This window comes from Ornithorhynchus anatinus, chromosome 17 (assembly GCF_004115215.2).
Source record: "Ornithorhynchus anatinus isolate Pmale09 chromosome 17, mOrnAna1.pri.v4, whole genome shotgun sequence".
Lineage (NCBI taxonomy): Eukaryota > Metazoa > Chordata > Mammalia > Monotremata > Ornithorhynchidae > Ornithorhynchus > Ornithorhynchus anatinus.
The window spans coordinates 9,662,193-9,686,030 of record NC_041744.1 but is presented as its reverse complement, the minus strand read 5'-3'; the positions used below and the strand labels follow the sequence as shown (position 1 = coordinate 9,686,030).

Sequence of the window (23,838 nt, the reverse complement as noted above, 5' to 3'; positions counted from 1 at the left end):
GAATTGTACATCGCCTTGATTCTATTTAGTTGCCATTGTTTTTACGAGATGTTCTTCCCCTTGACGCTGTTTAGTGCCATTGTTCTTGTCTGTGCGTCTCCCCCGATTAGACTGTAAGCCCGTCAAACGGCAGGGACTGTCTCTATCTGTTGCCGACTTGTTCATCCCAAGCGCTTAGTACAGTGCTGTGCACATAGTAAGCGCTCAATAAATACTATTGAATGAATGAATGAATGAATTTATCGAGCGCTTACTCTACTAAACACTTGAAAAAGTGCAATAGCATTGGTAGACACTATCCCTGCCCTCAAGGACTTGACAGTTTAGTTACAGTTCATCAGATGCAATGTGGAGGTAGAGGACCTTGAGGAGCCACACTGCCTCCTTGGGACTCCTTCAGCGCGCCTTCTTGCTCCCATCACCTTCTTGGGCAGCAGGAGCAGTGGAGGAACCAATACTGGCAGTGTCCCAGAGCTTACCTTCCCCTCTCGGGTTGGCTTTATGTATGCCGTGGTGGGGGAAAGTAAAGGAATCATCAGTCCCCTTGTCAGTTCTCTGTCGTGTGTTATTCCCAGGTCCCCAAGGAATCTTTGGGTCAGATCACTGGAGAGTTGAGATGTCATCTAAAAATGGGTTTGATGCCCCTATAGTATGCTTTTCTTGCACAAGGAATCTTCAACTTTAGATGTTTTGAATATGCCTACCACTTAGAATGTTTCTAATATTTTTTATGATATTTAAGCACTTAGTGTGTGTCAAGCACTGTTCTAACCGCTGGGGTAGATACAAGTTGATCGGGTTGGACACAGTCCCTGTCACACATAGGGCTCACAAGGGAGTAGGATTTAATATCTATTTTACAGTGGAGGAAACTGAGGCGCAGAAAAATGAAGAGACTTGCCCAAGGTCACACAGCAAGAATTGGCAGATCCAGATTAGAACCCAGGTCCTCGGACTCCCAGGCCCGTGCTCTTTCCACTAGGCCATGCTGCTTATACCCTATTTTAGTTTTTCTAGTTCTGGGGTTGGCGCGGGGGTGGGAGTGGGGTGAAGTGGGGTGACAAGGAGGGATATAGGAGAAGCAATTTTGAAAGCCACACTGAGGGGGTGAAGAAAAAGAAAGTTTAAAAGGGGCAAGGGAGCAGAGGAGGAAAGTTTGGGGAGGGAGGTTACCTGAGTTGCCAGGAGGTGTCACCAGCAAATATAGACAGGTTCTCTAAGCGAACCTCTCTGATTCACCTACATTAATATAGCTATATTGCTCATCTATAATTGAGTCCAAGGTGTGGGGTAATTTGGGTAAAAGGGAGTATCTGACCCTGGTTCAGGGCTATGAGAAAATTAGTTCCGATTTATGTTCCAATCTAAGAGTTTTCAGGATCCGATTGGGTTGTAAGCCCAAGGACTACCAGTATTTACAGTTGTAATATTGACTGACTGAGATTAGTTGACAGTCTAGACGGGGTACCTTTGATTGAGATAAGTCTGTGCAGTAAAAGAGTTGAAACTTGAAAGCCTCACAGTATTTCGAAAGGATTTTCCTTTGCATATATATTTTTTTTTTTACTGTTGCACAGAAGAATAAAAAAGCATCTCTGGTGATTTGTGTATATGTGGGCAGAAAACAGTAAATCAGTCGTATTCATCGAGGGCTAACTGTGTGTCGAGCACTGCCCCGGGCACCCGGGACAATACAGTAGAGCTGAAAGCCTTGTTCCCTGCCCACAAGGAGCTCATGGTCTGGAGGTGGAGAAAGACGTAAAAATAAACTACTGATTGGCGAATGGGAGAGGAGAGGGATGTGTACGTAAGTGCTGTGGGGCCGGCGGGCGGTTGAGTATCAAGTTCTTAAAGGTCCGGGCAGAGCCAACGTGGAAGGGAAGGTGAATAGGAGAAATGAGGGCCTTCTCTGGAAAGATCTCTTGGAAGAGTTGGATTTACAAAGTAGGTTTAAAGATATCTTTTTGCACAGAGGGCTTTTGGTGAGGAGCCTCATTAAAGTCCTCTGGGCAGGTCACACACCATCATCATTAGTTATCTCCGGGAACATCAGAGCAGATTAGGTCTCATAGAGGACATTGTTGCATTAGTTCTCAAATCAATAAAAAAATACCGTGGCTTCCCCAGCAGCCAAGCTCACGACTTTGGTGTCTGAGGTGTTCAAATCTCTGAAAGTGTGACACCCAGAATATTCCTAAGAATACGTCCCCTAGTCCAAGCGTGTGTTTTGGAAGTTATACCTAGTTTTGACTAGGATTTGCCAAAGGGCCACAATCGATATATGAAATAAGGAGGGAAAGGGAGAGGTCGTGCATTGCGTATCCCTACCATAAGCAGACTCTGCTCAGGTAGTAGTAATAATAATAATGGCCCTTGTTAAGCCTGATTAACACAGGTTAATCAGGTTGGACACAGCCCCTGTGCCAGGTAGGGCTCACAGTCTAATTGGAGGGAGTAGAATTTAATCCCCTTTTGCCGATGTGGGAACCGAGGCACAGAGTGGCATGGCAGACGGGTGGAGGAGCCAGGATTAGAATTCAGGTCCTCTGACTCCTGGGACCATGCTCTTTCCACTGGGGAGGCAGATATAATAATTTGCCGATAAGAGGAAGAAGTGCTCAAATAGTGTGGTATTATATGTATTTATTATGTGTGGTAAAATGATTTGTAAAAAACTGCAGTGGGAAGTAGTGAATGCGAAAGTGCTGAAATGGTAGGAAAGATGAAGTCTGAGGAGTAGAAATATTTAATCAGGGGAAAGCTTTCTGGAGGATGAGGGATCTCAGAATTTATAAGCTTGCTGTAGCCCTTTCCTTAGTTTTTGTGGCTAACAGATCCATTAAAGGTTTGCCCGTTGTGAGGACACATCATGGTGTTTGTGGCAAAGAAGATGAGGGTGTTGGGGTCAGCTAGTTTGCTTCCAGGGCAGGAAATGGCATGGCTCATGGCAGGTTGCTGTTTCTCACTCGTCCAGGTAATCATCTCTGACCAGTAATCCTGGGAAATTGGATTTCGTTATCTGTGCTAGTTAATGAAATGCCCTCAATTTTATTTCAGGCGCGAGAGTTTTAAATCGAACATATAGGTTAAGGCTTTCTCCCACTGAGGGCCTGAACCAGGAATATCCCATTTTAAAGGGAAGGGACCCTGTGAGTCGAGCAGACCTCCCTGTGGAACTCTGTCCTCTCAGGCAAAGTGGCTGGGATGAGATATTTCCCAGAGCGGCATTTCCACAGATGGAGGGATCAGCCTGGCACCGTCACATCTTGAGCTCCTCAGAGTAGACAATCAGCAACTGGAGGCATCAGAGCTCAGAGGATCCCGCTGCCCTGTAAAAACCTGGGGCCTTGGTCAACCCTGAATTCTCTAGATGACCCTGGAAAAGACCCATCAATAAATCTTTCTGTGTGCAGGGCAACTAATAAGCGCTTGGGAGAGTACACTATAACGGAGTCAGTAGACAAGTTCCCTGCCCACAGTGAGCTTCCTCTTTGGATTCATTTCCCCCATTTCAGGAATAGGGGGTGGCATTTCTGCCGTGGAAGAAGAGTAACAATTAAAAGCCTGTAAAACCGTTTGCTGATGGGATGCACCCTGTAAATAGCTTATATGACTGTGGTCAGTTTGTAGGTAACTTTTTGGTAACTTTTGGCCTGTCAGGTAGGAGCTCAGTGACACTGAAGATATCAGTCAACCAGTGGCATCTGAGTGTTAATCGTGTGCAGAGCTCTAAGCACTCTGCAGAGTACTGAGCCCTTGGGAGAATACGACAACTGAGTTAGTATACACATTTCCCTGCCCACAAGCAGTTTGCAGTCTAGAGGGGGAGACAGACATTAATATAACCAGCCCATGTATGTTTCTGCAGTTAACTTTTTGTTTAGCAGTGCCTTGTTTTAGCAGCTTCTATTAGTGCTAAACTTTATTAAGGACACTCAGGAGGTACATTTGCATAGTTTTTTACATTCACTGAGTGGGTGCTTCCTTTGCTTTGAAATGGCTAGTTTTATTGTTCCCTCCCTTTCTTATTGATGAGGAAGCCTAGCTATCGTGGTTGGCAGCCTGGGTGCCAGGTTTTCATTTGGAGGGTGGGAGCAAAAAGGGGGTGGTGATTTCGGTGGGTGGGGGGTGGTGAGGACTGGGAGGGGGACAAGCTTCAAAAGAATAATAGGTCAGAAAGCCCCAGTTGGGGTCTTTTCGGCCTTGATTGGAAACTCTCAGGTCCAGGATTAGCCCTGGGATGAGCCATTTCCCCCATCACCCGCTAGAAGTGGTCTCAGGAGGGAAATCAGCAGACTTGTCCTGACATCCCACTTTCTGGAAGCACATCTGGCTCAGTGGAAAGAGCACGGGCTTTGGAGTCAGGGCTCATGAGTTCGAATCCCAGCTCTGCCACTTGTCGGCTTTGTGACTGTGGGCAAGTCACTTAACTTCTCTGTGCCTCAGTTCCCTCAACTGTAAAATGGGGATTAAGACTGTGAGCCCCACGTGGGACAACCTGATTCCCCTATGTCTACCCCAGTGCTTAGAACAGTGCTCGGCACATAGTAAGCGCTTAACAAATACCAACATTATTACATCTGGGAGGAACCCCAGCCAAGGCATCATCCCCATGGAGGATATCCCGGCCTAGAGGTCAGGCAGAGAGGTGGGAGCAGAGCTTGGCCCCGTGTCTCCAGACCCATTCTCAGTGTCCCGTGAATGATCTCCCAGCCCCGCCATTCCCTGTCATCGCGACCTAGGGCAAGTCGTTTCACGTCTCTGAGCCTCAGTTACCTCATCTGTAAAATGGAGAGTCGATCCTATTCCCTGGTACTTAGACTATGCCTCCGTGTGGGTTCGACCCGATGGACTGGTATCTATCCCCATGTTTAGGATAGTGCTTGACCCATTGTAAGCATTTAAATAATATTAATGTTATTTTTATTGTTATTATTATTTTCAAAGTCAAAAAGTCAGACCTTCACTTTCAATAGGATGAATCCAAAATGGGCTTGCACCATCAGACAGGCCTCCCTTCATTCCCTAAACCACGTTCTAACCAAATTGCAAGAGTAAAACATACATTATGGCCGAACGCATTCTTTTCATCGTTTCAATTTAAGGGGGGAAAAAAATAACTCTACATACTCTTGGCCTAGGGTAGGAAGGGGTGATCTTAGGCTACGTAACCGCCAGGGAATAACATTAGATCACAAGTCACCGGAGCCTAATTTGAGCTTCCAAAAGGCTTTTTATAGCTTCATTATTACCCTCCTGAGCCACTCAGGCTGCTGTGGTTAACCTTTTGGTTATTAGCCTCCTAACAGACAGAATTCAGGTCTGAGAGTTTGGGGAGTTGGTACGGCTGTATCATTTTGATCTTCGATCCAGATCAGACCTCTCTGACTTTATTTTTATTTTGAAAGGTTTGCAGACACCAGGAGGTGTGTGTGACATGGGGAGATAGAGATTTCAAGAGGTTCGATGGACTTCAGACGGTTTAATTAGAGGAGGTGGGAAAGCGGCAGGGTTTCTGCCCTCTTCGGCATCTAGCCAAGTCACCCACTACCGAGTCAGTTTATTTCAGAACTGGGAGCCTCAGGGTACTCATGAGAGAGTTACCTTTTATTGGAAGGGGACCCAGAACTAGGGCCTGGATCTTAAATGCTAGAGTAAAACCAATTTAGCTATAACATATATATCAGTTCCTCTACCCATGCACTCTCTCGTCCATTGTGTTATTAATAAGGAGCTCTTGTGTCAATGGTGTTAGATTAGCAAGTTCAATGGTGTTACATTAGCAAGCAAAAAGCAAATCAGTGGGTTAGAAATCAGTATTTCCTCTCTCACTTCTTTCAGTAGTAGTCACTGAGCACCTACTGCGTAGAGAACACTGTATTGAGCGCTTGGAGTATGATGAAAATGAAAAGCCTGTTACCTGTCGTAGAAGATCTTCCAGTCAAATGGCTGTTTGCTACTTATAAGTGAAGCTTCATTTATTTATGAATCGTACTCCTAGACTCCCAGATACTGATGTGAATCTCCTCAGTGGGAGACTTGGAAGGATTATCAGAGACATGTGCCAAGGCCAGGAACCTTCTAGACAGGGTTTCCAAGAACTTCAAGATTCACCCTCCCGTACTGGTCCTCTTTCCCCTCTGCCCAAATAACTCAGCTCCTCCAAATTCCCATCCTAAATTTCAGAAGCTCTTTCTTCAGATATTTTTCACAACCTGTGGGGTGAAGCAAAGGCTAATTCCCTTCTTGCCCAATACATTCAGATATGAGGGAAAAGTTGTGATTCCATTCCCTTCTGGGTCATCCTGACTTGCTCCCTTTCTTCATTCCCCTCTCGGCCTTACGGCACTTACGTACGTATCCATAATTTCTTTATATTACTGTCTCCCCCTCTAGACTGTAAGCTCATTATGGGCAGGGAATGTCTCTCTTATAGTATTATATTGTACTCTCCCAGGTGTTTAGTACAGTGCTCTGCACACAGTAAGCACTCAATAAATATGATGGATTGATTGAAACGCTAGGTGGTAAGGCTGTGAAGATATATTGCTGAAAATAGAAAGGGTGGGGGAAATCCACAAAAATTATTCAGCTTCCAGCCACCACGATGAACTAAACTCAGTCCCTCTTAAGCCTCCCAGGTATATGGCACCATTCATGTTCATAGAACCCTTGAGCAACTTGGAGGGAACATTGCTTCAGATAGATGAACAGAAGATTAATCCCCCTTGTATTTTCTGATTCCTGTCACCTTCTGAGCCTGGACAACGATAATGGATTTAAAATCTATAGCGAAAAGGGAGACAGGATTGTCGTGACTCTCCTATAATGGATTAAAAATCGATAGCAAAAGGGAAGCTAGAGGATTGTCTCGAATCTCCTGTGAAAAGCAGAACAGAGCCATAAAGATCCCGTCTTCCCTGGGAAGCCAACTGGTTGCCTACGATTCCAGTGATTCGTGGGCGTTCCTGGTACGGTGCAAATAATAATAATAATGTTGGTATTTGTTAAGCGCTCACTATGTGCCGAGCACTGTTCTAAGCGCTGGGGTAGACACGGGAATCAGGTTGTCCCACGTGGGGCTCACAATCTTAACCCCCATTTTACAGATGAGGTAACTGAGGCACCGAGAAGTTAAGTGACTTGCCCAAAGTCACACAGCTGACAAGTGGCGGAGCGGGGATTCCCCAGCGTGTTGCACAATAAGTATTTTTGGGTGTTTATTAGATGTTTCGGGCGCCTACCCACAATTTTGAGAGCACGTTGTCCGGGCAGTGACGGCAGTGTGGCGAAATTGCATTCTACATTTAGGTCTTGGGAGTGCATGCGGGCTTATTGACCCAGCATCGATTCTCTTCCTTAAATTGTTTCCTGAAATGGTGGCGGAAACGTTGCGGTGCGAGACAGGTACTGTCCATTTACAATGAGAGGAGAGGGGGAGTTAGTACTAGGAGCTTGGGGGTCCATCCTCCGGAATAGATATTTTAAGTTTTACGCCCTGAAGCCAGTAGTTCTTTCACTGCAGTGTCTCTGGGTCCCTGCTATTCTTTTACTCTCCCCTCTGTAAACACAAGGTAATCTCTCTTCCTTTCTCTTCTCTTTCCCATCCCTCTTCTGATAACCTTGATTATTTCCCTAGAAACATCCTCGCCCTGGGCCCATATATGGGGAAGTGGCCCTCTGTCTCTGTAGCGACCTTAGAATGAGGTTTCCCACTAAAGTTTGTGTGGTTTTAATGCCCTGCAACTGGGCAGCACCACTGTAGTCCTAAAACTCAGGCAGAACACTCCTTATGGGGAAATCCAAGAAGCAGCATGGCTTAGTGGAAAGAACACGGGCTTGGGAGTCAGAGGACGTGGGTTCTAATCCCAGCTCCGCCACTTGTCTGCTGTGTGACCGTGGGCAAGCCACTTCACTTCTCTGGGCCTCAGTGTGTCCTCATCTGCAAAATGGGGATTGACTGTGAGCGCCTTGTGGGACAACCTGATTACCTTGTATCTATTCCAGCACTTAGAACAGTGCTTGGCACATAGCCCTTAACAAATACCCTAATTATTAATTATTATTATTATAAAGAAGTCAGTAAAAGTGTCTTCGCAGTAAGGAGAGAGATGAGATTGCCCCTGGGGCAGACTTTGCATTCAGGAGTGAGAGCCCACTGTCACTTTGTATTCTTTGTCCCAATCTAGCTCAGTTCAGCATGAACTCCTTATGGTTGCTTAAACAAAAAATCTCCCCGCATAAGGAAAGTACTGGAGGAGGGAAGCACAGAAGCCAAGCCAGCCAATCAAATCTGGCTTGCATATTGTTTAAAAGTTCACCCAGTGAGGAGTTTGTTACATAGTCTCCCTCTTCCTTTCATCATTTGTGTGCCTTAGCTCTGAGCTTGTGGCCTAAGATGATGACTTGCTCGTGTATTTTGTTTAAAAAAAAAAACCTTCCATAACTGAAGATGCCAGATTCCCTATAATATTTTCCCAGAGAAAGAAAAAGTCCCTATTAAAGATGTTCAGAATGTTTATATAGCTGGGATTTATGAAAGCTATGATTTTCCCTTTTAACTGCTTAGTTTTTTATAATACGTTTCTGTGGTTCTTTTTTTCCCTCTAACCTTCATCCGGATAGATTCTAAACCCAGCTCCTCCACTTACTTGCCCTGTGAACTCGGGCAAGTCACTTAACTTCTCTGTCCCGCAGTTCCTTGACCTGCAGAATCCCTGTTCTCCCTCCTCCTTAGACTGTGAGCCGCATGTGGGACCTGATCATCCTGTATGTGCCCCAACACTTAGTACAGCGCGTAGCATATAATAAGTGCTTAACAGAAACCACAATTGTCAGCATTATTATTAGTAGTAATAATAATAACAATAAAGATGGTGTCCTCATTTGAAATCAAAGTTTAAAGAACTTAAGCTATTTAATCAAGCTGCTATATCTAATGGGACAGTGACTGTCTGACCTGATTGACTTTTATCTATCCCAGCACTTAGAACAGTGCTTTATTCATTCATTCAGTAGTATTTATTGAGCGCTTACTATGTGCAGAGCACTGTACTAATCGCTTGGAATGGAGGGTTCAGTGCTTGACACATAGTAAACACTAAACAAGTACCATAAAACACACATACACACACACAATATACCATTAATTGATTCCCAGATAAGAAGAGGCATTAGCAACTAAAAGGCAAAAACAGGCCTAAAGCAAATATTGTAATGTCATTTCTGTCAGTTCTGCCACCAAACGTGTTTTCCCTCTGCACTCTGGCTAGAGTGCTACTCGGGAGTTGGGAAACATGATTCCGACAACGCGAACCTGTTTTGGAAACAGAGCATTGCAGCACTGGAAGAACCAGTTGGACGCATACATCGGAACTGGCCTAAAACTTATCGTGGGGTCTTGTGAGACCTAACCCCCACGTTTTAGGAGAACCGGTCTACCTGTGTGTGTATAAATATTTCTCAAGAGAACTTGTCACGTTTCAAGGAGAGCCTGCTGGCAGTGAGAATGATTTCATGTATGCGTGTCATTGGGACCCAGTAGTAATAATAATTCATAATTGTGGTATTTAAGTGCTTACTATGTGTCAGGCCCTGTACTAAGCTCTGGAGTAGATACAAGATAATCGGGTCCCACATGGAATTCATAGTCTAAGCAAGAGGAAGAGCAGGCATTGAGAAACAGCCTGGCCTTTGGAAAGAGCACAAGCCTAGGAGTCAGAAGACCCAGGTTCTAATCCCGGCTCCAACACGTACCTCTTGAGTGACCTTGGGTAAGTCTCTTTTAACTTCTCTGGGCCTCGGTTCCCTCATCTGCACAAAGGGGATTCAATGTCTGTTCTCCCTCCTATTTAGATTGTGAGTCCAGTGTGGGATCTGATGATCTTGTGTTTTCCACTGCACTTGGGAAAGTGCTTGGCACAGAGTAAGCCCTTAACAAATGCCAGAATACCCCAGGTACTGAATCCCCATTGTGCACATGAGGGAACTGAGGCACAGAGAAGTTAAGTAACATACCCAAGTTCACACAACGGGTAAGTGGAGGAACCAGGATAAGAACCCAGGTCTTCAGACTCCCCATCCCTTGCGTCTTCCCACTAGGCCACGTTGCTTCCCACTGTCTTTTGCACTCTGCCGCACCGCGATCATGAAGAAAATCGAGGAGGACATTTTTTCTGACCCTTGGCCATTCAGGGTGGGTATTGCATTCCGAAGTAGGACCCCGGGGGCTGGAGAATTGGCCCTGCTGCTGCTTCAACAGGAGACCAGAAAGACGCAGCCTGTGTTCCATAAGACACACAGGACTGGGACTAGAGGGAGGAGAAAAGTCAGTTAAGGACTTAAGTGCTAAAGCTTGCTAAGTGCTGGGTGGTTACAAGATAAGCAGGTCAGACATAGTTCCTGTTCCATAGGAGCTCACTATCTTAAGAGATAGTGAGGGCAGGGAACTTCTTTCCCATTTTACAGCTGAAGAAGCTGAAGCACAGATGGGTTAAGTAACTTGCCCAAGATCACACAGCAGGCCAATGGCAGACTTGGGATTTGAATCCAGGTGGGATTCTAGTCAGTTTAGCCCATCAATTTTATGAAATATACCTGGCACGAAATGCTACTGTTGAAATTCAGACATTGTGGTAACTCTAGGCCATTTCTCTTAGAGTTTTTTTTTTACTGTCGCACTGTCATATTTATTCTTTAATGTGTTAGTTCTGTAGTGTTTTAGCTGTCACAGTCTGTTGCCGGGCAGCTCTTCGGGGGCTTTTCGAGATTAACAGCTCTGCAGTCGCAGCAGTCTTCAGTTTAGAAAGAGAGCAAGAATGAGGACTGTTTTCCTATTTTAAAGCCACCCTCCTTTGTCGCAAGTTTCTTAAAAGCGGATTCATTTAATACAGAAAAGACTTGCAGTCGGGCCTAAGCATCTTTGCATTAAGCCTGGGGAATGCAACAAGTGGATATTTGCAACAGGGAAGGAATTTAGCCTTTAAACTATTTAAATCATTAGTCAAATGAGGGACTAAATGGAAGGCTTTAAGAAAGCATAATTCCCTTTTTTTTTCTAGTTCAGAGCCCAAGTCAAGTTGTCATTTCCTCCCACCCCTGTCCGTTCCCATCGAGAAATGGCTACAAGGAGGAGACATACATGGAGAGATTCCCTTAAGGGACATACCCCATTTTCCTCAATCTACCCTTTTCTTGCTTTCTCCTAATGCTTCTTCAGTGGTATTTATTGAGTACTTACCATAAACAGAACACTGTATTAAGCATTTGGGAGAGTAAAATACAACAGAGTTGGCTCCATGTTTTGTTTCATGCTTCTACAAACCACCCTCAAAAGGATGAGCAGTATCTATGGGTGCCACTTTCCAAGCTGAAGAAAGGCAAGAAGGACAGGAAAAAAGGGAGATGAAGTGATACCCCAAAGGAAGAGAAACCAGTGGGGAGGAGGAGGGAATCCATTTGGGATAGGTAATAGAGAAGCAATAAGGAATGAGAAGTTTATGGGCCTGGAAGTTGGACGGACCTCGGTTCTAATCCTGGCTCTGCCACTTGTCTGCTGGTTGACCTTGGGCAAGTCACTTCACTTCTCTGTAAAATGGGGATTAATAGCGTGAGCCCCAGGAGGGTCATAGACTGAATCCAACCTGATTACTTTGTATCTCCCCCAGTGCTTAGTACGGTGCTTGGCACATAATAAGTGCTTAACAAGTATCATAAAAAAAAGAGTAATAGTGCATCAGATTTTCCTCCTTTGTTAACTCGGGCTGGAGGTTACCTGTACCGATTCTGTGCTTACCATCTTTGAAATCAATTCAGCTTCTCTTCTGGGTCTGGGGGGAGTCCGAAATCTACCCACTGCCGAAGTACTTGTTTAATGAGAGGTAGAGAATTAGGAGTCTTCCTGGACTCAGGGTGACAGGATCCTAATTATAGAACATTAGAGGGATTCCTAATGAAAATGAACAGATAGTCCTATTTTCCCATCCTGGTGGTTTGCTTTTTTTTAATCCTGAAACATGAAAATAAGGCTCCTTTTAGCTAGAAAACAGGGATGCTGCTGTTCTGAATCTTGGACCCCAGAGAAATCAGAGACCCCCATTTATTATTGTGTGTTGGCCTCAATAGTCGTTCTGGAATGAATCAGTACATTTTGTAATCTGTATTTTATGCTGCTCCTTAACTAATTTACTGCAATCAGTAGCAATTTATTTTACGTCAGTGCCTTCCAATCGAGTTGGGTAGCACGCCGAAACCGGCAGCCCTGGGCACAGAGGGTTTTTAATGATTCATTCATTCAGTTGTATTTATTGAGCGCTTACTACGCGCAGAACACCGTACTAAGCACTTGGGAGAGTACAGTACAGCAATAAACAGTGACATTCCCTGCCCACAGTGACCTTACAGTCTCATATTGACCAGTTCGAACAGGGAAAACCGGATGGTCTTATTGATTTTTCTCCTGCAAACCCAAACTTTGGTCCTCTGTCTTATCTCAGTCCAGTAACTTGGAAAAGCCGAAGATGGAGCGTTGACCCAGTGAGTGATTAACAGCTCTTGGTAAGACTGCCAGATTTAGGAAGAAAGGGCCAGGGGACAAGCCCGCCTTCCTCTCTGGTTTGGAGACCCTCATTAAATTACCCAGAGACAATAATCAGATAGCTGCTGTTCAAGTTAATGGCACCTCAGAGCCCCTGTCAAGCGAGCTTTATTTAATGCACAACAGACCTGGAGTGATGCAGGTGCCTTTTTCAGACCCTCGTTTAATTTAAGCTGCTTTAGTTGGCATGGCAACTAGCGGAGACATCTGGGAGACATTATGCTGGGGATTGAGATTTAGGAGGATTTGTGGCAAAGCAGAAATCTTATAATAAACTAGTGCGGGCGTGACTTTTAGGCTTTTTTGGAGTGTGTTGTCCAGACCAGCATTTCACTAGGAAGAAAGGACTTCATTAGCATGGTAGAGCCTGTTCTGTGAAAATGGAAAATGGTTTTGTTAATGAGAATGTTGCAAATATTGTGGATGGTTCACGTCTTAGTAGCAGTGTCGGACCAGTGATTGTTTCAAAAAAAACAAAAAACCCACAGAGAAACTTGATCGCCAATAAGCAAATTTCTGTAACTTTGTGAGAGCCCTAGTAAAACTTTAAAATTCCATTTTGACCCAAGGGACTTGAGAGTAAGAGTGGAGGAAAAACAGAAAAGCAGCACGGCCTAGAGGAAAAAGCACAGGCCTGGGAGTCAGGAGACCTGGGTTCTAATCCTGGCTCTGCCACATGCTTGCCGTGTGACCTTGGGCAAGTCACTTAACTTCTCTGAGCCTCAGTCTCCTATTCTTCCTCCTCCTTAGACCGTCAGCCCCATGCGGGACAGGGACTGCGTCCAATCTAATTCAGTTGTTTCTACGGCAGCGCTTAGAACGATGCTTGACACATAGCAAGTGCTTAACAAATACCATTTTTTTAAAAAAAGTGAGACGTGCCACATTTCAGCATATTAGTGCCCACGGAGTTTGACCCGTATCCATTTACCAACTTTAGACAGTGCCAAGATGAATGGGAAAGTGACCGTATCTCTCAGGTCAGCGCTTTTCCACTGGTTGTTGGGAGTTGCATAGTCCAGGGAAATGGTCCTTGATTCAGACTACATAGTCATAAAATATTAAGTGTAAAGGTTAATCTAAGAGGCCTAGACGTCCCAGGCCGGCTGAACTTCCAGGGGCTCTGACCCATCTGCCACCCACGCCTAATGTAGGGACTGTTAATTCGAATCTTGGGCCTGCCGGGACGTGGGACGGAATCTCTCGGCCGTTGTGCCGTGGCTAAAAACCGGGCTCGCTGGGCTAGAGTGAAAACTTCCAGTGAAGCAGAAAGCCATCCTCTTGGCCTCACTGAAGAGTCCTTTTCATCAATCAGTCATATTTATTGAGTGCTTATGGTGTGCAGAGCACTATACTTTAGCCCCTGGGAGAGTTCAAAGTGCCTGTTCTTCCTTCCCCTTAGACTGCAAGCCCCTGATGGGATGGGGACTGTCTACCCTTATCTTGCATCTACCCTTTGGCTTAGTTCAGTGTTTGACATGTAGTAACTGCTTAAAAGATACCACTCCCTATAATGATGAAATAACTGAATGAATGAATGAATGAATACCCATGCAGATGAAATTGGCCATATGCTTGGAATAAGACGTTTGCTGCAACTGGGGTGTTGGGAATTAATCGGGCCCTTCCGTACTTACTGTCCCCCAGAGAGACTCTGATAACAAAGTTCTCCCGTCACAAATGGCTATCTGTCTACCTAATCAGCATAGAAGCTGGACAGAGTCAAAGCTCAGAGCCAAGAAGTAAGTGGTAACTAGTGCCCGGCAGAGGAGACGCTGTTCCTCGTATTCATTTATGCCCAGAGCAAGCGCTCAATAAATACTATTGAATAAGTGATACATTTTGGGGGAAAGGGAGTTGCATTTGTTTTTAGAGTGAAGCTGTAGGAAATTACGCCGGCGGGTGAAGGCGGCCTCTTTCAATTCATGTCCCTTTTACAGTGATCTATTTGTGGGTTGCAGCAGGGCCTAGTCGAGCAGGCTGGCGCTTTTGTCTTAATCCTGCCCCCGCCACTTGCCTGCCGTATAACCTTGGGCAGGTCACTCTATTTCCCTATACCTCCGTTTCCTCATCCACCAAATGGGAATGAAATGCCACCCGACATCGTAGCCACCACTTTGCTTTCTTAGATATTTTCTGATCACTTTTGGGCAGTCAAGACCATACGCCATTCCACCCATCCCATGCTTTCCTTCTTTCTGTTGAAAATGTAGTTGTCTTTGGAAAAAACAACTCCATAATATAGCGTGCAATTTCCCATCTATTCAGTCTCTGGCACCCGTATCAAAGTTGTTCCATTCAGAAAGCAAAACAAGATTTTCCGGAGAGCCGGCCCTACGAGTTCAACCGGTTAACTTTGAAAATCAGGATGTTTTCCCTCTGCTTTGTGCATCTGTACCGACTGTCACCACCAACAGGAAAGCTTCTGGCATCACTTCTTGGCTGGCAGTTTTGTTGATATGTGAGGCAGAATAGAATAACCTGTCTTCCCTTCCGTGCAGACGTTTCAATACTGGCGAGAACAGAAAATTGTCAGTAAACTCAACCAACCTGACTGTCACCCAGAGCTGATAAGGTGTCTTCTGGGGTCGTTTTTCAATCTAAACTGCACATGAGGAAAACTGACAACACTTGATAGCGTGATGGCAGTTGTGAAGTTATTTTATTTTTTTTCCCTTGGTTTACCGCTTCCTTTGTGTGTCGTCTGCCGGGACTTCCCTCTCTGTCATTTATATCTTGGCGTCGCTTTCCCCGTGTCACCGCTCAGAACAAGACTTTACAATAGGTGTAAATGGACAAGAGAGTTTGTCCTATTTTCCTGCTGTGTGTGAGAAACAAGTGGCAGTTTCCACTTTTAATAATAATAATAATAATAATAATAATGTTGGTATTTGTTAAGTGCTTACTATGTGCAGAGCACTGTTCTAAGCGCTGGGGTAGATACAGGGTAATCGGGTTGACCCACGTGAGGCTCCCAGTTAATCCCCATTTTACAGATGAGGTAACTGAGGCACAGAGAAGTGAAGTGACTCGCCCCCAGTCACACAGCTGACAAGTGGCAGATCTGGGATTCGAACTCATGACCTCTGACTCCCAAGCCCGGACTCTTTCCACTGAGCCACACTGCACTTTTCCTAGATGGAGCAGAAAAAGGCATTTAGTGTCGTCGTCGTCCCCCCGCCCCAAATGATCCATCTTTTGTGGGTGATCTGGATGTACATATCTATAAATGGTATATTATCAATTATTTTTATTACTGTCTGTCTCCACCTCTGACCTGTAAGCTCACTGTGGGCAGGGAACATATCTACCAACTCGGTTTCACTGTACTCTCCCAAATGTTTAGTACAGTGCTCTGCACATAGTAAGTGCACAAGAAATACCATTGTTGATGATAACGATGATGACGTGTACAAGAACTAAGAATGCAACCCAAGAGAACAGTTTCCAGATTGGGTGAGGGCAGGACTTCTCAGTCCACAGCAGCTGGAGCCAGAGAATTTAGAACTTGACTTAAAGCACCGCGCTCACCTCAGCTTTCAGAAATGGATTTGGAAGAAGAACGAGCGTAAGGCCCAGGTGGCCTTATCGTACGAAAGGCTGCCTGCCGTCCAGGAAGGAAGTAGGAACTGGGAAAGGGGCAGGAGAAGAGCATAACAAGCAAACACAGACTCCTAGAGCTGGAAGAGATGTTGAGGGTTAGAACTGCAAACAGGGCAGGGAACACGTCTGCGCCCGGTAAGCACTCGAAAAATGTGATTAATTGGTAGAGGGGTTAATCAGGGAATTCCTCATTGTGGAGGTGGCTGTAGAGATGTACTGATTGGGGGCCAGAGAAGGGAGCCATCTGTTTTCTTGACCTCCAGTCGGCTGCTCTCCTTGGGCAGAAATGAGACTACTAAATATCTTTTTTCCACTCCTCTGGTACTAAACTTCTCACTGTACCCCGTTCTCGCCTGTCTTGCCATCGACCCGTGGCCCACGTCCTACCTCTGGCCTGGCATGACCTCCCTCCTCAAAGCCACCAAACGATCACACTTCCCCCGGCATGACCTCCCTCCTCAAAGCCACCAATCGATCACACTTCCCCCCTTCAAAGCCCTACTTAAGACTTGCCTCCTCCAAGAGGCCTTCCCAGACTAAGCCCCCCTTTTCCTCAGCTTCCCCTTCCCTCCCCATGGCCCCGACTCGCTCCCTTTGCTCTACTCCCCCACCCCACAGCACTTGTGTATATGTACATAACTATAATTCTGTTTATTTATATTAATGCCTGTTTACTTGTTTTGCTGTGTAGATATCTATAATTCTGTTTATATTGATACTATTGATGCCTGTTGACTTGTTTTGATATCTGCCTCCCCTCTTCTAGACTGCCTTTGTGGGCAGGGATTGTCTCGATTGCTGAATTGTACTTTCCAAGCGCTTAGTACAGTGCTCTGCGCACAGTAAGCGCTCAGTAAATATGATTGAATTAATTCTCTAAGAGTTGAAAATGTAATCTCACTGAGAGCAGGGAACATGTCTACCAACTCTGTTGTAGTGTACTCTCCCAAGCACTTAATACAGTGCTCTGCACACAGGTGCGCAGTAAATTTTATTGATTGGTCAATTGACCTTCTTTTGCAGGAAAGATGTATTGTGGTTTATTTTGGGCAAAATTTCTTAAGCACGTAAATTAAATTTATGTCGGCGTTCCAGTTTGTGAAGTCTGGCGATGCCGTTCCCGTCTGCTGTATCAAAAGGTCTCTTTCTACTTCTGAATCCTTCAACTATAGGAGTGGAAGTTGTTATCACTAGTGACTGTTTCAGAGGAGTTTGTGTGCCAAATTCTTGCCACTTTTTCCTTAACTTGTAATTTGAAGATATGTTGTCACAGAATTGATGCAGAGTGACCTCCATAAAATTATCGTCTCTCCTCAGCCACTCAGCTCAGATCACGTCAAAGTTTTTCTTTATCAGATCTTAAGAGGTAAGCTTATATTTTCTGAAAGAAAAATGCATTGTACTGTGACGTGAAATAATGCACATCCAGGACAGTGGTAACTTTATAAAGACTTTTTGCTTACAGTCTGGATATGTTGAAAAATTCCAGTTTGATCAAGTAGTTCTTTATGGTAGCTACACGAATTGAGGTGTTAAAGATGATCCATGATTGAATTCCTCAATAAGGCAGGGTGAGTTGCTCTGGGGAGAGATTCAAGAAGTAGAAGTGCCTTAATGCTGACAAGACGAAGAGCAACATTAAATCTTTAACAAAGTAAGAATGTTCCGATCCCAGTGACGGCATTAAATGTAACCGAGTCACGGGAAGATGGTCTTGAGTTTGTCCAGTGGACCTACAAGCGGGGTGGTTTGATGCGACGCACCCCGGTGAATGACACAGGTGGGTGAGCGATGGAAATGTCACCTGTATGACCATTCAAATTCCATTTAAAAACAAATGGGATTTGGCTTCCAGTGTTGACCAGGAGAGGCCATCATTCTTGGCAGTAGGAACTTCTGATTCATGGTGTGAATCGGAATTGTCTCCTGGCCATTTTGTTCCTGTTGGAGTTTCCCTGCCAAAAAGGAATAAGTCATTTGAAGTACAGCAAAGCTTGTTTGTCCAGACGGAAAGTAGACCAGATCTAAGGTAGCGCGATTATACATTCCTTGGATAAATTTTAAAACTAGGCCTCAAAAGGAAGCAATGCTCCAACCCCAAACTTGCCAAAACTATGGAGGTGAGGGCATTAGGATTGGGAGGTTTTCAGTTATTTAAGTTGCTGGACTGTCTCTCTTAACTCATTCTTCTTATATTGGAAGTGGCTTTGAGCTTCATTATTCGAAGATGACTGAAGATCCTCGGATGTTCAATGTTGAATGTTTGGTGCCCTCGTGTTTCATTAGGAACATAGAACATAAAAGCCTTGAACAACTTCAACAGCATTTATAGGCACAGTCCTTACTCTGCCCTGTGATCTCCTGAATTGTCCCTTTCCAGCACAGTGAAGTTTATCTGTTCTGAGTCCCGGGGTGGAATCCGTTCATTTAGAAAAGTGGCCAAAGAAAATATTTTAACCTGAAAGGATCTTGACTAGAGTGTCTGGATAAGCGCTTAGTACACTGCTCTGCACACAGCAAGCACTCAATAAATCTGATTGAATGGAATGAATTTAATCTAAAATAAGCCTGTGCATGATTGACATTTCTGAAGAGCCAACCTGGATTTACTGCCTAGTGTTTCACTTTACAGGTGTGGGAATGTAAACAGGTTGGGCCAGGTGTTTAGTAATATTCTTCAAAAAAGACCCTTTTTAGTAATGATTTTCTGTCTGATTCCTTGAAAAAAAAACTCTCCTAAATCTTAGTCATTGTATGAAATAAAGAAGTAAATTGTCTGCAATCGAATCTGTTTGTTATTCCAGGTTTAAAGTACCTCCATTCAGCTGGCATTTTACATCGAGACATTAAGCCAGGGAATCTTCTTGTGAACAGCAACTGTGTTCTTAAGGTAGCTTTTCAGTTTGTTGAAAGATCTGAGACTATCCAGGATGGCAAGCCAAGCTCATGGCTCTTTAAGAGCAAGATGTTTTAGTAGGAAATGCTTGGAGTGTGATGCCTTTTTTTTTTTAAATGCATTTCTTTGACTTATTTTTTTTATTATTTAAAAAAAAAGACATGACTTTTAGCGAACGGCATTTTGAGCCATGGACTTTCCTTCTGAGGATTTGTACCATTGTTCTGGGCAATTGTTGAAAATGGAAATATAGTATATTGCACATAAGGAGGTGTGAAGACCCTTTTCTGACTTGATTTGGATTATTCTGTTAGGAGAGGAACTGTGCATCAGAGTGAATTATTTTAAGGTCAACAATCCATCAGGTTTCTTTAGGGTTAAGGGCAGCCCACATGGTCCCCTCTACCTGTAGTTGTGCAGGGAACCTCTTGTTCAAAAGAGGAAGGGAGTTTAAAGCTTTAATTCTCAAAATGGCCCAGTCTGAGCAGATAAGAGGTCTAAATAGCCTCACTAGGGCCATTCATCTGCACAACATCCAAACTTAAATTAGTCACACCAGAGATAGTGTGGATAAATGAAATCCACAGATGTTCCCCAAACCTCAATTAAGCCATTAGTTTCCGCCTGCTTCCTAACCAAACCTTTCACCGGAGGTGCTAACTAGAAACAACATTGACATAGTTACGCTGCACTTCCTTCCAGTTCCCCTGCTGACCTCTCGGTAGAGGTTCAGATGCTCCCAGAAATGGCTGGGAGGAGCAAGGAGGTCCCCGGATAATCCTCAGACTGAAGTTTCGACTCCTGAGAAATCAGGGATGGGGAGAAGAAGCTGGCTAAGTTTACCCTGCCGGAGAAATGTCCTATTCCTCGAGGCTGGCACCTTCGTGCCGCATGAGAGTCAAAGCCATTTTCTCTTTAAGTGGCTTCTCTGTTGTGTGTTGCTAAAATCTAACCCTCTTAAAATTTCAGCTGATTCATTTAAAGAGGCGGAGAATTGTTTTTAGAATGCTGCCTACTTTAAAGTGTAATCAATACCGTCATTACCTCTCAGCTTGTTGGAAGTTAAACCGAACATTATAGTCGAGCGTCTAAATGAATTTCATTTATGATTAAAATGCTCTCTTCTGCCAATTTTCTAAGTGCTGGTGCGCTGGCCTGTTGCAAATGAACATTCCTTTTAATTTTCTTGCCCAAAAATGTTCTTTAGCCTTGTCATTCCCGATCCTTCTGTTTCCTCCTCTTCCAAATATAAAAGCCGATGTTTCCGAAGACTTTCCCTGAAAGACTATCTCCAGCCGTTTAGTGTGTTTTCTTTTGCAAGTAAACACATTCATCTCAGGGAATTTTCAGGGAACGAGGAAAATGTTCCCGAAGTCAACCAGGCCAGCTGGCTACCTCAAGGGAGTCCTGCATCTAAATCATCGTGGACAGAGGTCGATTTTAAAAGATTACCAGTGGAAGAGTTTGCCTACCTCAGTAACCCGATGCTTGGGAAAGGAGGGGCAACTCAGGAACCCACTGCAATATTTAACAACCCTTGCTGTTAGGAAGTGCTTCCTGGTATCTAGCCTAAATCTACCCTCCCACCATTTAAATAGTCTTGTTCCAGCTACATGACTCTCTGTAGGGAAAAAAATGCACAAAGAGGATTTCAGAATGAATCCTTATTCAGATTCCAGCAATTCAGAAGGCAGAATCTGAACGTCTTAAATGTGTAAACGTTCATTTCCCAAACTGCCTGCCACAGGGCTTCATATTCCTGCTACATGAATAGGTAACAAAGAAAAATGCCACTTTAAAATAAACAATATTAGAGATTGGAACTCATTGAAATTTTGTTCTCTCCTCACTGACTTTTCATAGAAAGACAGATTTAATAAGAGCACAGCATGCTTGAGCTCCAGGCTATGAAGCAAGCTATCTCTTATTGAATTTATCTTCAGTAATTACTTACATATATTAAAAAAAAATTAGCAGCTTCTCACATGATGAATATATTTCATTTTCCAGGAAGCCGAGGGTGGACACGATTCCTGAAAATGGCAGTAGCTCATTGGTTATCTGATTATTGGTTACAGCTTTCAATTTTGAGTTCAGTTTGACTGCCAGGTAAACTGTTAAATTGGCTCCAGACCAGACGGCTGGCTCAACAAGTCCCTCTGTCCTGCTTTTAGGACCCAAAGACTGTTTTTGAAAAGAAAACAAAAAAGCGGAAATGGTCAGGAGATAGAACCGAGGCTAACCATGCCAAGGCCAAGTAACTAGGACGTGTAACAATTTTGTGAGTTATTCCAGTACCCGACCTAGTAGTTCTGTGTAATCCACAACTTCTATTCTGAGAGTGCGCTGCTCGATTTGTAGGTGCGCGTCTTGTCCTGATTGCTCCCTCTCTTTCAGCTTTTCCTTCATTCCCAAGATAAATTTGTTATACTCCTCTTTGTCGATCCCCCATACATATGCAGCATAAGCTCCTCTAATAGGGCATGGTATAATAAATCCAGCTCCAGAAAAAAGGAGTCTGAGTTGTTCCTTTAAAAAACTGAGGTTTAGATTTCCCAAGAAGTAACAGCTTCCCTAAAGAATTTGGTGCTTCTCTGAGCTTATCAGGCTTCCAAGGTTGTCATCTGGGTAATAATCTTTTCAATTAGTTGGGGTCGACCTGTACCCCGAGTTTCAGTAAAATCAGAAGGGCATTCTCAGCCTAACCCATCTCCGGATGTTTTGCTCTGGTCCTCAGTGAAGTACAGATCGAAGCTTTGAGGAAAGTTGTGAAAAAATGACCCATGAAATGAAATCACCATTCACCAAAATCGACTTTTCTCCCCGCCAAATAAAATCAGTTTGAACATTAGCGCCAGCGTGCATGTAGTCTGGTATGTAAACTACAGCACTGTAAAATGCCTGAGATGTTGCTCTATTCATTTCTTAGTAAACCAGGAAAGTTTCTGTGGTAAATTTGCGTTCGAAAGTTCTGACGATCTCAAAACTCTTCCATTTAGATTTGCGATTTTGGATTGGCCAGAGTCGAAGAATTGGATGAATCCCGTCACATGACTCAGGAAGTTGTCACTCAGTATTATCGGGCTCCGGAAATCCTGATGGGCAGCCGTCATTATAGCAATGCTATAGACATCTGGTCTGTAGGCTGCATCTTTGCAGAGCTCCTAGGTCGAAGAATACTGTTTCAGGCACAGAGTCCCATTCAACAGGTAAAGTGTCTTTCGCGGGCTTTAGTAGCTCCAAATGGCAGGCTCGCATCACCGAGGGACAGCCGTCCCACGTGAATCCGGGGCTCGGTCGTTGTGTTGTCCACACGTGGTCGACAAATCCAATCTCAGGTGTAGTTGAAAAGCTCACCGCTTACAGCTTGTTAACGCATGTCGTTGCTTTCAAAGCGAGTTCACAGTCCTCTAGGTTGTAAGTTAATTATGGGCGGGAAATGTGTCCTGTGCTCTCCCAAGTGCCGAGTACAGTGATCCACACGTAGTAAGCGCTCAGTGAATGCCATCGATTGCTTGATTTCAACCACATTGGTGTTGCCAGTCTGGCCAGTGTTGGGCATCGTCTGCCATCGGCACCCTCTCTAACCCCAGCATTTGACTCAAGAGTAACTGTTTGCTCTGGGTAAAAAGGAGTGAAAACAATATTCCTATAGTTTAGCTAAGGTGTTCTAACCAGTTTCAAGCCATTGGATGTTCTGTATTCCGTTGGCTCTGACTTGTGGGCTTAATTTCATAGAGCTTCCCTCTGCTTGTTGTGAATGCGGACCTTTTGATTTATTGTATTCTGAACGTTTCTAAAAGGTCAACAGCATTTAGGTAGGGAACTAGAATAGTTAAACCTGCTTGGCTCTTCGAGCCCCTAGTCCGACGGAAGCTCATTACTATTATGAGTCTTCAAAATATAGACTGCCTGTGATATATCAAACTGCCCTAATGTACCGTAACTCATCCGTTCAGTAAGTTGAGTCCCCCTGCCTTGGGGATGCTGCATCCAACCCTGTAGTTCCATAATGGACTTCTGCAGTTACGTGTCCATGAAAAGCGTTCGTCCTGTTAACTGGAACAGAACTCCTGACTGTCTCTTTAAACAGAGTCGTCTGTCTCCACATTAGAAACTCCACCATTAAGCCTCCTTTTTCCATAAAATGAGGGAATTCAAAATGTGTTCCAAAGAAACCCCAGTTGTAAAAAGGAAAAAAAAAACCTCCCTAAAATCTTCAGGAGCATTAAAGTTATTATCCAAAGAGGAGTGCATCTGTTCTGTGAGTGCCAGTTTTTTTGTTAATGTCAGAACGGAACAAAGTGAAACCGTTATCTTGGCCAGACTGCTGATTTAGTGTGATGGCTGTTTTATTATATTATATGAACAATTAAGAATAATGGAATGGTCAGCCTGGAACTAATTTTTGAGAAGCTTTACAACTCTTTTATATTGTACTCTCCCAAGGCTTAGTACAGTGCTCCGCACACAGTAAAGCGCTCAATCAGTTTGAGTGATACATTGGGTAACATCTCATGTGCACGTGGCTGAGTCCAGCATAGTCTCAATTTAGAGGGCAGTAATTCTCTGATTTGAACTCAAGCTAAGATTTATGAAACCAATATGACCAATTTATAAAACTGTAGGAAAGCCTTATGTGATAAATCAGTGAACTTTTCAGTCCGTGAATAGTTAACAAGAGACTTAGGGTATTCTTGAGTTTACGAGTTGATATGGGTTAGGATAACCCTTAAAAACCCAT

The 23,838-nt window shown here is 44.2% G+C and overlaps 1 protein-coding gene across 1 annotated transcript in view; it reads left to right on the top strand.

Moving 5' to 3' along the window:
• NLK (nemo like kinase) overlaps positions 1–23,838 on the top strand; it is a 118,255-nt gene that overhangs the window by 75,652 nt on the left and 18,765 nt on the right. Inside the window, exons 4-6 of the mRNA XM_029081916.2 lie at positions 17,458–17,564; positions 19,003–19,088; positions 22,094–22,303. Of these exons, the coding sequence (XP_028937749.1) occupies positions 17,458–17,564; positions 19,003–19,088; positions 22,094–22,303 (403 nt within the window). The remainder of the gene's footprint in view (positions 1–17,457; positions 17,565–19,002; positions 19,089–22,093; positions 22,304–23,838) is intronic.